Source organism: Artemia sp. Qi Xiang Cuo, chromosome 19 (assembly GCF_049724085.1).
Source record: "Artemia sp. Qi Xiang Cuo chromosome 19, ASM4972408v1, whole genome shotgun sequence".
In the NCBI taxonomy this organism is placed as follows: Eukaryota; Metazoa; Arthropoda; class Branchiopoda; order Anostraca; family Artemiidae; genus Artemia; species Artemia sp. Qi Xiang Cuo.
Window position 1 is genome coordinate 26,413,026 of NC_142812.1, and position 17,419 is coordinate 26,430,444.

The window sequence follows — 17,419 nt, forward strand, 5'->3', positions numbered from 1 at the left end:
TCCCGCTGACTTGGGGTCATTAAGGTGATTGTGGTCCTGGACCGCGTCTTTTGGGGCAAGGGCATCCCTAGACACCCAACAAATTGGTCACTTTTCCAACGCCAAGTGCTCTTTATCCGACAATGTCATTGGATAATTAGTATGACGTAATCGTGAAATTGCCCTGTTTGCCGTTTTTATTAAAGAAACCAATAGCTTTTCCATACTGCCGTCCTCGTCCATAGTCAAAAAAAACTCTTCCAATTGCAATTTATTGTTGGCGTCGCGACGGGCGTGTGCGTAGTTTGTGTTCCTTGACAACTAGTTTGTGTTCCTTGACTATATTTGGCCTTGATGGGTCTGATACCTCAACCAGTCTTGATTTACAGTACAAAGACATTTTATCAGATTGCAGAAGAGAATTTTGGAAATTTTTAAATTTTGAAATGTCTTTGCCTTCTGCCGGCATGTATATTCCCTGATGTCAATGTGTTTTGCAAGGCCACCGGTGATCTGAAAAAGTTCGCTCAGATCTAAATGGGGAGAGACACATGGGGCAATAGAAACGTTCCCCTTTCTTCACGCCTTGAGAGAGGAGTCGACTTATCGCCGTAACGGGGAAAAAATGACCATAAGAATTTACATCTTTGGGAGGTTGGTAAATAACCTATACAAAATTTTTAACATTTTCCACCCTCGGTATCCTCACTGAGTACAAAACTACTTTTTTATTTGTTTTTTCCCCCCCATATACAACGTAAGATTAAAACTGGCGAACAAACACCACCGCCTAATTAATGTCATTTTCTGTATCTAAACTGATTATTTCTTTTAATGAAACCGTCTACATTAACTCTAAACAAACAACAATTAAATTATGGAAATTTTTCCCACCGTTACTTGCAAGTTTGTCAAGATTTTTCATTGTTGACTCATTATATAATGTCTTATGGGCCGCCATTAAAAATGCATACTTAAAGCATTGAAGTCCAGTGTCAAAATAGAAACTCTGAACTTCTTTGGTAGCCGACAAATCTGGGTGACATTTTATTTTTTTACCTCGCCCTCCCCTTAAAATAAAGTTTTTTTAAAAACTACTGAGATTCAGATCCATGCGTTCAATTTATAAAATGGTGGAACCACTCCCCCTCTCACTAAATGTATCCAAAGTTGAAATTAGTTTATTTACCCAGTTGAAAAAGTTGTCTTCAAAATCGTTTAGACCTGGGTAAAAAGTCTGGATGCCCGTTGAAAAATGAAAATAAAAAACATCCCCAGATGTCCCCTTTTGCAAATAAACTTTTTGGTTGACTGATGCTTTAAGTCCCCCCTGACCTCCCCATGTCTGGATCTGAATCTCGATAAGTGCTCGAATTTTGTCGATATAGCTATGGAGATTTTCTACAGGGTCAGTTAAAATATTGACAGCGTTTTCCTCGGGAAGGCTAAAATCAACCCTGTACGTTTGCAAATGACCTAGAGCAGATTCTAACAGATAAAAATCAGGCAATTTCGGGGGCGTAGCACTGTTTTGATGTCCTGACCCTGTTTGTTCAATCACATTGGAGGGTTGTGACATGATGTCCCCTAGTACATATTCTAAGGTGTTTGGGGACAATTGGTCAAGCCAGGCTGCATTGTCCTCTGATGGAATTTCATTATGAGGACCCAGTTCAGATTTACATGTAGCATCATCATCTAAATATTCGCGCATGAAACTATCTGCCCACTCTGGGTCCTCAACCATGTCAATATCACAAGTTAAGTCCTTCAGGCTGGCCATTTCCCCAAAAACATCATGAAGGAACCCCTCATGCCACTCCATGTTCTCGAGACTCAGAGGAGGGTCAGCACTTAAATATACTTGTTGGGAAATTTGTGTGTCGTGAAATATACTTTCATACTCCCTACCGTGTGCTGCCACGTGGGTTTATATAATTATAATATTAAGAAAAAAAAAAGTTTTTTATTTTTATTTAAATTAGTAATTATTTTTTTTTTATAGTTAATAAACCTTTTTAAATTTCTAATAGTAATTTTACCACCACCTGAACAATTAAAAGAAGAAAAAAAGTTAATTGCCTTATGTCTTTCATAATGTCAACTGAACATGTTAAAAAAAAAAATATTTTTTTTGTCGGGAAAATGTAGTCTTATTCTTAGAATGGGTAAGTTAGAACAAGAGAATGATAGAAAAAATTAATGTTTTTATTAAAAATTTTTTTTTTTTTTAAAATAAAAACGCAAAATATTATTCCAATTCGATTATTTGAGCCTCTTCATTGTAACTGTTAATGAAATTTGACCATTGTTCGACTGATGCAGTATGTTGTACGAGCAGTTGCTCCTCGGCTTCAGTTAAAGGAAACGAACTCCATATGTCGGAGCTCGGTGGTGTTGTTGTTACTTTCTCAATAATCCGTATCTTCCTCTGTCTTTTGCCAACGGATTTTTTCGACCTGGGATAAATAAATACTGGTAAGAGAGAATAACTTTTTTCGCCGTCCATATCAACAATTAAAATTTTTGGATGGCCCCTTTTTAGAGCCCCCCCCCGAACCCCACCCAGGGAGAACCCTTGGGAACCGGGGGGGGCTTCCTTCGAGGTAGGAGGATCGATACCCTTTCCGAGTTGGAGGGGTATCAGATTTCACAACACTGTTCAAATAGAACAGTCTCAAATTCTTTTCTTGAAAACACCTAAGTGTTTCAATGAAATGGCCAAAAACAGCTTCATTCAAATAATGTTTCTTAACATTGCGGCGAAGACATAGTTGGAAATTATCAAAAAACCTTTTTCCCTGTGTAAATTGCTTATTGAAGATATACGTCTTGCTATTTAAAGTCCAATTTGCATGCGACCCTACTTAGAATTCAAGTCGGATTAAAAGCAAGGGTAGATCTGATAAGTATAGTGTATTTGTGCAACTTCATGAGGGACGAAAATAGTATTATAAAAGTGTGTTTTAAATTTATAGTAGTGGGGACTGTTTTCGATTTTAGTTTTTTTCAAATATTTAGTTTTTTTGTCTAAAATTAATATTGCATTATAATACAACTTGTTTATAATTTAAGATTTCATGTTTTTTTTTGTTATAGAAATTAATTATAAGCACTCCTTTATATATCTATAATTTTTTTAATTAAATAAAATTAAATATATTAAAAAAAAATTTTAAGTTTTTTAAAAAGCTATGCGCATTATAAAATTTTTTATTATTTTTGAAAATAAGGATAGAAAAAAAAAAATATGTATATAATTAAAAATTACGATTGGACTTCTATATCTGAACTCCTTTGTAATACTTGAGGGGGGTTTGCCATGGAGCCAACGCGGGAGTCAGAGGGTTCTGTCGCTATAAGTTGAGTGCTTGATGCATGATCGCGAGTAACTTTTCCAGCGAATTTGATAACAGACGCTCTTGTGGGCTGTATTAATGAAGGTTCGTCATATATAGCTTTCTTCTCGGAATGGTTATTATTTCAAGTCACTTCTTCCTTAAAAAAAAAAAATAAAAAAAATTAGCTTTTAGCAAAAAATAATTTTGAGTTTTTTGTAAATTTTTAATTTTTTTTTATAACTATTTTTTTAAAAATAATTGTTTTTTTTTTCTGGATTGTTGACATTTTATAACATGGTCCTCCCCCCCCCCCCTCTCCTCCTATGTGCATTCTTACCTGTCGGTATTTTCTAAATAAAAATTTAAAATCGTTATTTTCGTTACTTATTAAAAAATATGGAGAATAAATGCATATTACAGTCAAGTAAAACTATCAGATTTCAATCAAATGTAGACATAAATAGAAATTTAAGAAGTGGAAAAGTTAATTAGCACGGCTAAGACAATCCCTCTTATGATATAATTTTGTCCTTTAAATAAAAAGTATAGAAAACATTTTTATTTATTAATTATGGTTATAAGGTAAAAATTTTTATTTTTGAGGACTGGGGTGGGGGGGGGCTGGTTTTGAACGCATTAAATTTCAGGAAGAGATTCTTCAACGCAGACTGGTCAGGAAATATTTTCAAAAAAAACACCCCTAAAAAACCACTGATCGTGATAAAAAAAAAAAATCGCACTGTAATAAAAAAGGAAGCTTTTGTAACAATTAATACATTAAAAGAATAAACATTTTATTCTAATCCCAATTTACCGATCGAAAGCTAAGCACTTTTTTTTTTTTTCAAAAACATACTTAAAAAGGGCCATGATATTTATAAAAAATAACACCATAAATGAAGACTGGCCTGGAAGTATTTTAAAAAACATCACTAAAAAAAAAAAAACACTGATATTTAAAAAAAAAAAAAAAAAAAAAAAAAACCAACTGATATTTATAAAAAAGGAAGCTTTTGTAAAAATTAAAAAATTAAAAAAACGAAATTTTATTATAATCCCAAATTACCGATCGAAAAGCTAAGCACTTTTTCAAAAAAAAACATTCCCTAAAAAGACCACTGATCTTGATAAAAAATCACACCGTAAATTTCAACCTATAAGAGAATTAGAGGTTTTTTCAACTCCTAAAAACAACAAGCTTCTAAGTATATAAGTACCCTTAGTTCTAGTGTAAGGAAAGAATTTCTTCCTTAACTTAATGACAATTTCTTTTTAATAATGCGAATATTTTTTACTCACCAGAAAAAGGTTAGAATTATCCATTTTTTCTATGTAATTACAAAAAATTCTATCTCGAATATAAACGATTCGAAACTGATGGAGAATCAAATATGGAACCTGATTATATACAAAAATAATTGCATAACAATGAAACAAGACGTGCTGGTTTTTTTGAGCTTATCACCAAAAAGGCAGTGAACTTTGAAACTGCGTCATGACCTGTAACTACTAGAAAAACCTGTAACTACTAGAAAAACCTGTTTGGTACATAGGACTCTCAGAAGTATAAGGTTCTAGTCTACTCATTTTGTTTAGTCATTTATACTGTTAATATTTAATTATATTTTATTCTAAGGTTTTTAATAATTTTTATTTAGGTGTTAATATTTTATATTGAATAATCAATCTTTACGTTGTATGGTACCGTGTGCTTTTAGTTTATTTTTTGCTGATAATTAGCACAAATATTGCTTGCCCGAAGAAAACACCCATATACAACATTATATTGTAGCCTATATGGTGTGCTTTTTGGACAAGCAATTTTTATGCCAATTATAGAAGAATCCAGACGATTCAGGACAATGCAGTTCGTCTATTGGGGGAATGTGCTAATTTTAATGATACACTTATTTTTTATTCCCATCTTAAAATATTGAATGTCGGTCAGTTACAGAATCACCAGTTATTAGCACTGGTATACCAATGTTTAAATGGTGTTTCGCCAGCTTATTTGTGGATACTTTTTTCTATTAATTCTCATTATCATTCTTATCATACTAGGAATGCGGATAAGCTAGTATATGAGAAGAGAATTTCAGTGAAATCAGCTCACGTGTATCGTCACGCAAGTGTAACTCTCTAGAATAACCTCCCGGACAGCATTACGGGCTCTGAATCAGTTTCTTCATTTAAATTAAATAAAAAAACGTGTTTTTTTTAACTGAAAGTAAGGAGCGACATTAAAACTTAAAAAGAACAGAAATTATTCCGTATATGAGAGGGGCTGTCCCCTCCTCAACGCCTCGCTCTTTACGCTGAAGTTTTTTATCGTTTTAAAAAATAAAGTTGTGTGACAGACTCAAACTTTAGCATAAAGAGCGAGGCGTTGAGGAAGGGAGAGCCCCTTTCATATACGGAATAATTTCTGTTCGTTAATTTTTAATGTCGCTCCTAACTTTCAGTTAAAAAAAACTTTTTTTTTTATTTAATTTCTGAACGTTTTTGAATTAATGGAGCTTTGATTTTGGCTCACCGTACATGAATAATTAAAATGAAATTTGTATATTAATTTTACTTGTTTTGACTAAATGGTTTTCTCGAAATTTTGTTCTGACGTAACTTACGAATTAGCTTACGTAACGAACTTCTATATTTGTATGTTTTTATTGCGTATATTAGGGAGCTTATCCCTAGTCAATACCTTGCACTTTACGCTAAAGTTCGAATTTTGTTCGGATCACAAACCCCTGAATTACAAAGGCCGGTTAATTAGAATAGATAGCTCTTTTGAAAGTACTAAAAAAAAAATTAGCGTAAAGGGCGAGGTATTGACTAGGGGAAGAACCCCTCATATACGTAATCATTTTTGTTTGTTTTAAGTTTCAATGTTGCTCCTTACTTTCAGTTGAAAACTTGTTTTTTTAATTTAATTTCTGATCGTTTTTTAAATAATGCTGGGAAATCCGGCGTCCCCTTCATATAAATGTCCCTTCCCCCAAAGAAACATCCTCCTCCATAACCCCCTCGTCCGACCCCCACCCCCACCAGAAAAAAATCTCTCCTGAAACATCTATACACTTCCCATTAACAAATACTATATGTAAACATGGGGCAAAGTTCATAACTTGCAGCCCTTCCCCCGGAAACTGTGGGGTATTAAGTCATACTCAAAGATATATCTATTAAATTTTTGGCTATGCTGAACATAATGGCTATCTCAAAATTTTGAGTGGGTGACTTCAGGGAAAAAATGAGCGTGGGAGGGGGTCAAGTTGCCCTCAAAATTTTTTTTTCACTTAAAAAGGGCACTAGAACTTTTAATTTCCGTTCAGATGAGCCCTCTCACGATATTCTAGGACTACTGGATCGATACGATTACCCCTGGGGAAATAATAATAATAAAAAAAAATAAATAAACACGCATCTGTGATCCTTGTTCTGGCAAAAATTACAAAATTCCGCATTTTTGTAGATAGGAGCTTGAAACCGCTGTAGTAGGGTTCCCTAATACGCTGAATCTGATGGTGTCATTTTAATTAAAATTCTATGAGTTTTACGGGTTGTTTTCCCCTTTTTTCGAAAATAAGGCAAATTTTTTCCGGCGTGTAACTTTTGGTTGGTAAGACTAAACTTATCGAAACTTATATATTTGAAATCAGAATAAAAATCTAATTCTATTGATGTATCTATTGGTATCAAAATGCCGGTTTTTAGAGTTTTGGTTGCTATTGAGCCGGGTCACTCCTTACTTACAGTTCGTTATGACGAACTGCTTGATTACAACGAACTGTTTGATCACAGGTCAAAAAGTTTCTACTTGGTCGAGATCACTGTATATAGATTATATAATTTATATACAATGGTCGATTTTTATGGTCGATATAAAACGGTTGTCGAAATGCAGGATGAGAGCAGGTCCCTTGTGAGCTTTTAGTCTGTTTTTTTTCTCTTTTTTCTTTCCTTTTTCCTTTCTTCTTCTTATTATTTGTCTTCATTTTTTTATGTTGTTGACTATGTGAATTAATTAATTAATTGAGTCACTACACACAGGTTATTTGACCTTTTAGTAGTTGCTATGTTTGTTTAATTTGATTTGTTGTTTAGTTAATTGATCAATAAAGGACTCTCATCTCTCTATTTTTCACCCGCTTTCCCTTTTTCTAAGATATTTCTTTTGAAAAATGCTTTTTTCTGGTATCGTGTTTTCAAAATGAAAAGGGTTTATTCCCCCTCTAGGTCTTGAAAAATACATCTTAACCCCTCTAAAATTTTTAGAAAAAATTTACCACCCAAAAAGTCAAATGATCTTATTGAAAATCACACCATCAGATATAGCATATCAGAGAACCCTACTGTAGAGGTTCCAAGCTTCTCCATAAAAAAAAAATGTGAATTTTTGTATTTTGGGCCCAAATAGAGATCACGGATGCGTGTTAATTTGTTTGTTTTTTCTCCAGGGGAGACCGTGCCTAATAAATTATCCTAAAAGATCGGGAGATATTTTAGAATAATGCTCATTTGATCAGAAATCAAAAGTTCTAGTGTTCTTTTTAAGTGACCAACAAGATCAACGCCCCTTTCTTCCCCAAGGTCATCTGATCAAAATTTTGGGATAGCTATCTGATTCAGCATAGTGAAAAGGACTGATAACTATGCCTTTGGGGAAGACCCCATACTCCCTGGAGAAAGGGCTGTAAGCACTAAGTTACGCAATATGCCCGTTGCTCACATGTAGTATTTTTTATTGGGAAATATTAATTTTTGGGGGCGGGGATCGGGAAATTTTTTTGTGGGGTATTTTCTATAAGTTGGGATTTCTGTGGGGAGAAAAGTTTCCGGGGGAACTTTCCAGGAAAAGTTTTACACGGGGAACAGGGGATTCCTTGGTATTATCATAAAAACGATCAGAAAAAAAACAACAAATTTTCAACTGAAAGTAAGGAACAACATTAAAACTTGAAACAAACAGAAATTATTCCGTATATTAAGGGGGCTGCCCCCTCCTCAATACCCCGCTCTTTACGCCAAAGTTTGACTTTTTGTCACAACTCTTTAAGAACGAGTACTGAAACAAAAGGGCCGTTTAATTAAAAGAAGAAAGAGCCGTTTAATTGAAAGAATGATATAATCCTACAATAATAGGGAAATGTGACCAGTTGATTTATTTGATGATTATTTGCTATTAAGTTTCAACTTCGCTCTTTACCTCCCTTGGAAAAACTTTGTTTTTTAAACTAATATGAAACTAAGATAAAACCTCTGAAACCTAAAATGAGACAAACTCAAGAGCTTCATCTGAAAGTTCGCTAAATCACAAAAGTTTTTACTGGCGGTTGAGCATGCGGTTTTGATGTGGTAGTAAGCTGCTCAAAACACAGCACGGGGTATATGATTTCAAACAGTCGGAACGGACACTGCAGACTCTCAAGAATTGTAAATATAGTTTTTGGAAAGTGTGCTCTCTTTAACAGTAGTAAATTACAACAGTTACCTAGTTGCTTGAAAGAAATTTCAATTAATTCACGATAAGAACCCTCAAGTCTCTGTTTTCATGCGGAGTGCTCAAGTGGCTCCATAAACTTATGATTTTAATGATCTCCCTTTCTTTTCTAGTTCCTCCCCGAGTATTAGTTCCTCATCAACTAATTGGAATAATGCAAGGTCAAGAGGCGGTTCTAACTTGTAATGCTGAGGTGTACCCTAAAGCAATCTCTTATTGGACAACTGCAAAAGGGGAGGTAATTTCTGAAGGTAAGTAGTGTATTAACTTTTTATTTTTTTTTATCTAGTTTGGTGATGAGTTTGTTTTCTTGAACTCATTGAATAACCACAGATATCTGTGTTCGAGAAAATGAACATTACTGAAAAAGCATAATCATTTTGTTACTAGCTAAAACAAACTGAGACTTTCTATATTCCAGACAAAAGCAGTTTAAGATAAAAAAAAAGTTCTATTTTAACTAACCAACATAAGACCATTTTTACTCGGTATGGATATTTTCTTAACATGTTTCTATTCTCAAGCCCGGCTTATGATAAATTTATTACATTAGTAAGTAAACATATTTGCGTAACAGTAAATAAATTTTTGCTTACACTCAATCTAGTTTCGTGTGCTTCTGCTACTTGACAGGAGCTACAGGATACTTTGCGTAAAACGACCAAAAGCTTGATCTCTAATGACTATATAATGTTTTGGCCCTAGCCAAAATTTATGGTTTCTGTAGATTTGATATCCAGTTATTATAATACATGTTCTCCGTAGGCCTATTTCTTCATGGTATTATTAAAAAGACAGAATTGTTCAGATGAAAGCAAAGAGTGTAGCTTTAAACGAACAATAATTTTTGCTCTGAAGTTTATGCAATATGTATTTACAAAACTAGTTCAGATAAACTGACTCATAATATTTCCCTTTATTTGTAAGATCACAAAAAAATTAGTGCTTCATTGAAAACACAAAACCCACGCAAACACCAGGATGCTCTTTTGGACAAGAAAAGTAAATCCCCAGCCTACAGCACATAGAAGACCAATTATAAGACACTCGATAGTCTTTCACCAGCCATCATATCGACAATTTTTAGTGTATAACATAGATTCTCTTGTTTTCAAAAAGTATTAGTTTTTTAGACTTTTGCAGATTTAGGGAAATATCAAGAGCCATTTTCCCAGAAATGAGCTTTATTGGTTTAAAGTTTCAACCTTACTCTTTCTTCCATCAATTTTTTTTAATCAATCTTTTATTCATTTAAATTTTTTTAGGTATAGCATACGCAACTAACCATACTACAAGATCTTTTTCTTGCTTAGGCGACAAAAATAAAAGTCACCATGAGTTCTGTAGCAGAACTTCTGTTATAATTACGCAGTAAAGATATAAGTTTTTATCCCCTACCTCTCTTAAATTTCCCCAAAGAAGTGCAACCTTGTCACATTTATCAGAGTCCGAGGGGTATACTACTGTTATCCGTATCTTTTAGAAACTTCAGATAAAAAATTTTTGGTGAATGAAATGTCACCCTTGAGCAACAATATTTTTTATGCAACATAAAGGGTTCAGTCATATAGCGTATAGTGTCAGGAAATTGTATACTAAAAGTTCCGCTTATATTTATATTTGAGTCTTCTTACTGCATTTATTTTGCCAAATTACATCAATCTTATTTTGTTTGTTAGGACAATGACATAAGTAGTGAGGGGTTAATCTATTCAAAGGCATGCCCTCCCTTTTCTCTTATGATTTCAAACACACGCCCTCCCTTTCTTCATATAATTTTAAACGCATGCCCTCCCTTTTCTCATGGGATTTAGACGCAGATTTAGGAAAATAGCATAGGATTTTAAAGTCATACCCTGTGACATCACAAAAGCCCTGGCAGCCTTCCCGTGACACTCCCTGGTGTTCCAATATTTCCCATAGAAACCACCATTTGTCTCGATTCGTAGCCATTTTTGGCACATTGTTTTCTTGTAGACGTTCCTCCCTCTAAAAATAGAAGCCCCCATATAGGAGTCTAGACGTCTATTCTGGAAAATGCCCAGGATTTGAGCGACCAGATAACGCGATCTTGTTTTAGTATTAAAATAGAGTTCAGCGTGTCAACACCAACGATATTTTAATGGGTACTTATACATTATTTGATATTGATAGTGTTAGCGAGATGGAACCCAGAGTGCCTAAAGTAACAGTGGAAATTACAAAAGGCTGTCGACTAACCCTAGAATGGGACAAGATATATGCAGGATATGTTATATCATTAAACAAATTCAAGTCGGAAGAACCATTATGCTTTGCGGATAAAGTGAATATAGTGCATATACAGAGACTACAAGACGGATTAAATGTGTTAGCGAAATATGTTGAAGAGAACAATCTGTAAAAAACGGTTTGTTACTAGTGAGATTTTGTAATTGGTAATGAGAGTGTTAAAATGACTGGATTTGAGAGCCAAAGAATCTTACAGAATCTAGTAAAATTGGAAAAGTGGCTAATTTTAGATGATGATTTTCTAGAGTTATTTTTTCAAAAAGAGCTTTTTAAGAAATGCTTAACGATATAACTGGGAATTGATTCCCCATCTTTGGACCATGAAACTTTGTCGTCGTGGTCAAATGCTTTTACTCAATTTATAGATATATTAACAGAGACAAAACAAAATAATATTGTGGTTTTGCGTTTATCCGCTACTTAGACGACCATTTTGTAACAAACCGTGTCTAAATAAGTTTTATGACGTCACTCCTCCTAGAAGACATTTTATTGATTACGAGTCATTTCTTTTTGAAAAAGAGACAGTCAACATCGAAAAATGTTTTACACATGTCCATTATGCTTCTACACATTGGGCAGCTGGTCATCCTGTAAGAATTGTGCCTTTGCTAATGACTCTAATCAAAAGTGTAGATTATGCAATCCATGGATATTGCATAAAGTATTTGATGTGCGAATTAAAGACTGTAATTGCTGTCTTGAAGATATTTGTACCAAGGGGGGACCAGCCGAAAATTTTCCAGGGGGGCCAGACGCCAAAATAGCAGTGGTGGTTGGGTGAAAATTTATGCCGTTTAGGGCACGAAACTACAACTTTACCCCGAAGAGGGCGAATTTACAATCAATGCAATCAATTTAATTTGCAATCCTAATAAGCTAAAAGTATCAATAACTATGTTTTAGGCTTCCCTGTTACAAAAGAAGTAATGCCACACGGTGTTAGTGCTGGATTCAACCAAGTTGATTCGCTTTAATTATATAAAAAAAATAGGCTACGTTTGGTGATTTTTAATTGCCTATCAGCTATATAGAGGGGGATTGAGTCATTGTTTAGATTGGGGTAGGGTAAATTCCTACAAAAGTAAATTTTTATGGACAAACTGCTTACTCTTCATGAGGCTTCAGATAAACGTTGAAAGAGGAAGAGCGGAGTAGGAATTAATAAGACTCTTTCTCTGTACAGTTAATGTGTTACATTCCCATATATACCAGCACAGAGGTGGAAAAGGCAAGGTAGTTCATCATCAGCCCCGCCATGAAATTTCCTTGGGGTGGCAAACACTGCTAGGAACTTAGTTTTCAGCAATTTTAAATGGTAATATTTTTCTTTTTCTATTTATATGAATTACTTCCATGTATTTAAAAAAATATATGTAACGGATTTATCGATAAGAAAATACTATTTTAGAGGTCGTCATGGCTTCAGTTATGTAGAGGTGAAAAGTCTCACAGAATATCCTTCCATACAAACGATAATACTCCTTTTCATCCAACCAAAGTTCTTTATTAGTAATATTAACAAGGACATTTCACCATAATTACTATTCATCGCCAATTTTTTAATTTTTTATCCAAAATTTAAATTACAAATTCAAACGTTGAACGATACTAATAAATACACAATAGTTGATTTACACATGTAAGAAACAGTTAACTAGGGATGTATGAGACCGGTATCTCAAATCCTTTCTTAGTTAGGCCTGAGTATGATTTGGAAAATAATAACATATCTAATAAAAAAGAGCTTTTCAACTGAAAGCAAGCAAAAGATTTGAAACAAATTTGAACAAATTATTTTTTGTATGAATGGGGCTGTCTCCTTCATCTCCTTACTCTTTATCGGGAAGTTTGGCTTTTTTCAAGTTTTTAAACAAAATTTGGAATTGAAAAAAATTCAAAGCACTAAAAAACTTTTTTAATGACCAAGGTATCGAGAGGGGGGCAGTACCCCTTACATAAAGAGTAATTTATATTTGTTTTTAAGTTTTAAACTTGCTCCTTACTTTAGTTGAAAAACTTTTTCTATTTGTTTAATTAAATTTCGTGAAATTGGAAAGTTTTATGAATACAATAATTTTGGTAACGCAGAAAAACAATCAATATTTCAATGGTCTTTGTTTGAATTTTTATGGGTAATCAAACGGTTCGTGTTTTTTTCCAGTGGTGACTGTATAGACCCAGTGGACCTAGAACGTCGGGAGAGGGCTCATTCTAACGGAAATGAAAAGTTTTAGTGCTATTTATAATTGACCAAAAATTAGAGGGCAACTAGGCCTCCTCCCACGCCACTTTCTTCCCGAAATCGTCCAATCAAAATTTTGACATATATTTTTTGTTCAGCTTAGTTGACAGGCCCAATAACTATGTCTTTGGAGATGAAATGACCCCCTACAGCCAGGGGTGAATCTCCAGCATTTTTATTGGAGGGGCAAGAGGGGTCCATATCTGGATAGTCAAAGGGCATTGGATGTATAATATTTTTTCTCCACATTATTGGGGGCAACTGCCCCCCTTGCCACCCCCAAACGACACCCCTGCCTACAGCCCCTGGGGAAAGGTTATAAAATTTGCCCTTTTTTAATCTGTTATTGGGAAGCATGCATACATTTTTCAGGTGGGGAGGGGAGGACGAATTCTCTGCTGGGAGAATTTTTAATGGAGAGGATAATTTCCTGGGGATGAAAATTTCAGAGGAAATTTTGCACTGGGAGAACTTGCCAGAATTCAATTACGAAATTTCTTTATATGTCTTGCTTTCTCTTTACATTGGCATTGCCGGTGAACATAGGCATTACCGACTCTTGATCTCTCGACAGAGGATGCATAAAGAAATATACAACTATTCAAGCAGAAGGCGGGTGGATAGTTTGTGAAAATGACACGATTCATGCCACTAGCACCTCCAGCACTTTCATCATTGATTATATTATGTTTAAAACCAAGAACATTTCTTAGATTATCGTTGAGAATAAAAATTTTCATTGTCAATGGGTGAACTAACGTAGATCTTGCCCGCTTCTGTTGAATAGTTGAATTGAAAGCTACGATTTTTACGAGCAAAAATTTTTCTATTGACACAAATCATTCATGTTCCCAACCTCCTTGCATGATAATGTGAAAGGGATATTCATATGAATTGATATTTTCAATTATATGTTGATCGTCAAAGAGCGGCCAATCATTTGGTCTAATTTTACATCATATCTTCGATCTTTTCTTAGGGTATCGTATGTATTTTTGAGAATACAATCTACAAGAGCAGATAAATATCTTCCCTCAAGTGTAATAGCAGGGGAGAGTTTTGTTCAAAATCACTCGTTTTATTCAAATCGTCATAGAGGGGGTCAGAAAGACTGGATAAGAATGTCACATAAAAACCATTAGACATTATGAACGTCTTCAGCGGTAATCCAGGAATCGAAATCACAGCTGTATCCTAGCCAGCGAACAAGAAACTGTCTCTTGCCCTTGAGAGTTCAACTCTTTCGTACCTTTTCAATTTGATACATTCCACTATTTCCAAGTTTTTTTTCATTTCATAATCATAAAAACAGCCAAGAATCTCGTCGTCTTTCATATCACGAAGATAACACGTTACAGGTTTAGTGTCTGTGACCTTTGACACTTTAAAAAGCTCAGTGGACCACAAGTAATTCCCATTTTCAAAAATATTTCTTGTTCGATTGATTCGAACTTTATCACCAACATTGAATATTTTCTTCCCACCCTTTTCATTAGAATACAGTTTGAGAAAAATTTGAAGTGTATTGTTACTATGGTGAACTTAAAGAGGACTAACATTGCACAAGGATCGATGAGGACGTTGATTATAAATCATCATGATTTTAGCTAAATCCTAAATAAAAGCAAAAGTATTTTTCAATATACAATATTTTTTAACTGAAAGTCGAATAGTTCTTATCAAACGTTCAGCCAGTCTTGCCTTTATCAGACTATGAGTATGATAGAGTACTGTGTTATATTTCCACAAAACCCTTTTTACATGTGGATTAACGAATTCACTCCCCCTATCTGTTTGAATTTTTCTATATGAATCTTGTTCAAGAGTACTTTCTATACTTTTAGCAATTTCATCGCCTCTCTTTGACTGCAATGGAACTGCATATGCATAGCGACTAAAAACGCTTATTGCAAATAAAATATACTTGTACGGTATATTATTACGTCTTTCAATCTCTTCTACAGTCAAGAGATCTGCTTGTAATATATGCTGGGGAAAAAAGATTTAGTTTTTCGATCGTCATGACCTCTGGTCCTATAATTTCGATGAAGAGTGTAGCTGGGTTCCTCCTGTAAATACTCTTTTACTATCTTCTTTTCAACTCCAGCGACTGTAAAAAGTGTAGTGGGAGAACTTAAGCTTCCGACTTCTCCAATATTCTCATAAGACTGTTTCTAAACTTGATCCATTTTGATCGTAATCGTGGTGTGAAGCGTCCGCTACCATTTTGCATGCATAATGAGCTGGAAATACACGCTCATTTAATACCCTTACAAGGCCAACTTGGTGTGCTATCATTTGGTATATCTTGTGATATTTCTTCAAATTTCCTTAATTGTTTTAAAACATGTTTGTTCGCAATAAGACTTTTGGGGAAATTTGACGACTTTAAAAATTTATATAAATGACTATCAAAGAATTAAAGTCTTTTACGGTTTGCAATCAAATCTGAAAACAAATCTAAAAAATGGCAGGGATTATAGCTTCATTCCTTTTATCGTCAATTTGTTCATTTTCAGCGAGATAAGTCAAGACTCTTTTACATTGCTCACAATAGGATGGGGGTAATATGTCTACAATACTTGTTAGTAAAGATATATTTCCTTCTTCTCGTTTTGGTTTTTTGAAGTTTCAGTACTTTCAGAACCTTGATCAATGACATTTACTTTGAGTGGTCTTTCACCGTAAGGTTTATGTTTGTTGACGCGTCGAAGGGAATTTTAAAGGAATATTATTTTTTTATCATCGGCAGTTGTTTCATTGTTAATAAATTTATCAAGATTATGGTCAAAATGCTCTTTCGATGAAAATGCAAGTTCAATTGGCGTCAGTTTATAGGGTTAAGCCATTTCTAGAGAACAGTATATACAAGTCCGGCGATTATTGGCTGTAACAATGAAAAGAAACTACCACCTGCTTGAACAAACAGTTTCCATTTGCTATTTCCTTTCTTTTTCCAAGGTAGGGCACGTACAGGTAAATGATGTTGCTTTGTCTGTTTTCTAACACATTCTGACAGTTAAAAATTGCCTTCCGTTAAATTTAAACAAAGTTCAATTTAAAATAATTCATAAGAGAATAATGAATTATTTTTCAATACTATCTTTGAGTACAGCTTTCCTTAGCCGCGGTTTTGAATTAGCTAACAGAAAATAAATGTCTGTTTTTATGCAGCTTCTTCAGCGGCATGGCGGCGTCTAAAATCCTTTTCTGCTATTCACAGGTAAATATACAGTAATTTCATTATCAAAATACCAGTGACTAGACGTAACTCTTCGGGCGTCTTTTGATTCAGGTCAGTGGAATATATCCATAAGATTTATTAGTAGCTTGATTGTACGCGGAGAGTAAAAATTTTGGTTCACCAGGGTAGATTTGTTTGTTGGGAGTTATAAGAGAACTTGAATCGAGAACAACCCTATAGATGATATAGTAGGTACAATTGAAAGCAAATGTTTTCATACATTTACTCTGATAAAAAAGATTATAGAGAACAACAGTAACGGAATTTTTTTCATGATGTGTTCGGACCGTGAATAACCGTAGTTTCTCCTGAGACCGTTGTTCAAAGATTCAGCTAAATCATCAATACTCAACCACGAGTTTGGCGCAATATTATTAATACTAAGTCCTCGTATGAATTTGAATTATGCAATACTCTTTATTTTGCCATAGGACTCTTGCCATACATTATAGCAATAATAGATATTTTTTGGGTTCTCTAAAAAAACATTTTATCACAATTCAAACATTTTTCATTAATAGTGTTGCTTTGCCAGACATTTATGGTCCACAAAGAAATAATCTGACTGGTGTTTTAATTGATACATACTCCTCCAATGCCAAATTATAACTAACCAAACCTAACCTCAATCTGTTAAATAAATACTCAAAGGAATAGAATAGACATTTTCTTTAATATAAGTATATTCACTACAAATATTTAATATATAATTTAATGCGCTGCGAATTTTTTTAAATATATTTACAAAAACGCTAAAACACATTTAAAAACACTTGAATATGCCCACCGGACGCGACCAGAATCCACTGGAGGGTGTGGCGACCAAAACGGTGGCGGGA

The 17,419-nt window shown here is 34.2% G+C and overlaps 1 protein-coding gene across 2 annotated transcripts in view; it reads left to right on the forward strand.

The window, feature by feature from the left end:
- The window catches only part of LOC148940667 (limbic system-associated membrane protein-like), a 199,557-nt gene that overhangs the window by 163,684 nt on the left and 18,454 nt on the right, over positions 1-17,419 (forward strand). For both annotated transcript variants that reach the window (XM_089104909.1, XM_089104910.1), the window contains exon 8: positions 8,934-9,071. In XM_089104909.1, the coding sequence (XP_088961035.1) occupies positions 8,934-9,071 (138 nt within the window). The remainder of the gene's footprint in view (positions 1-8,933; positions 9,072-17,419) is intronic.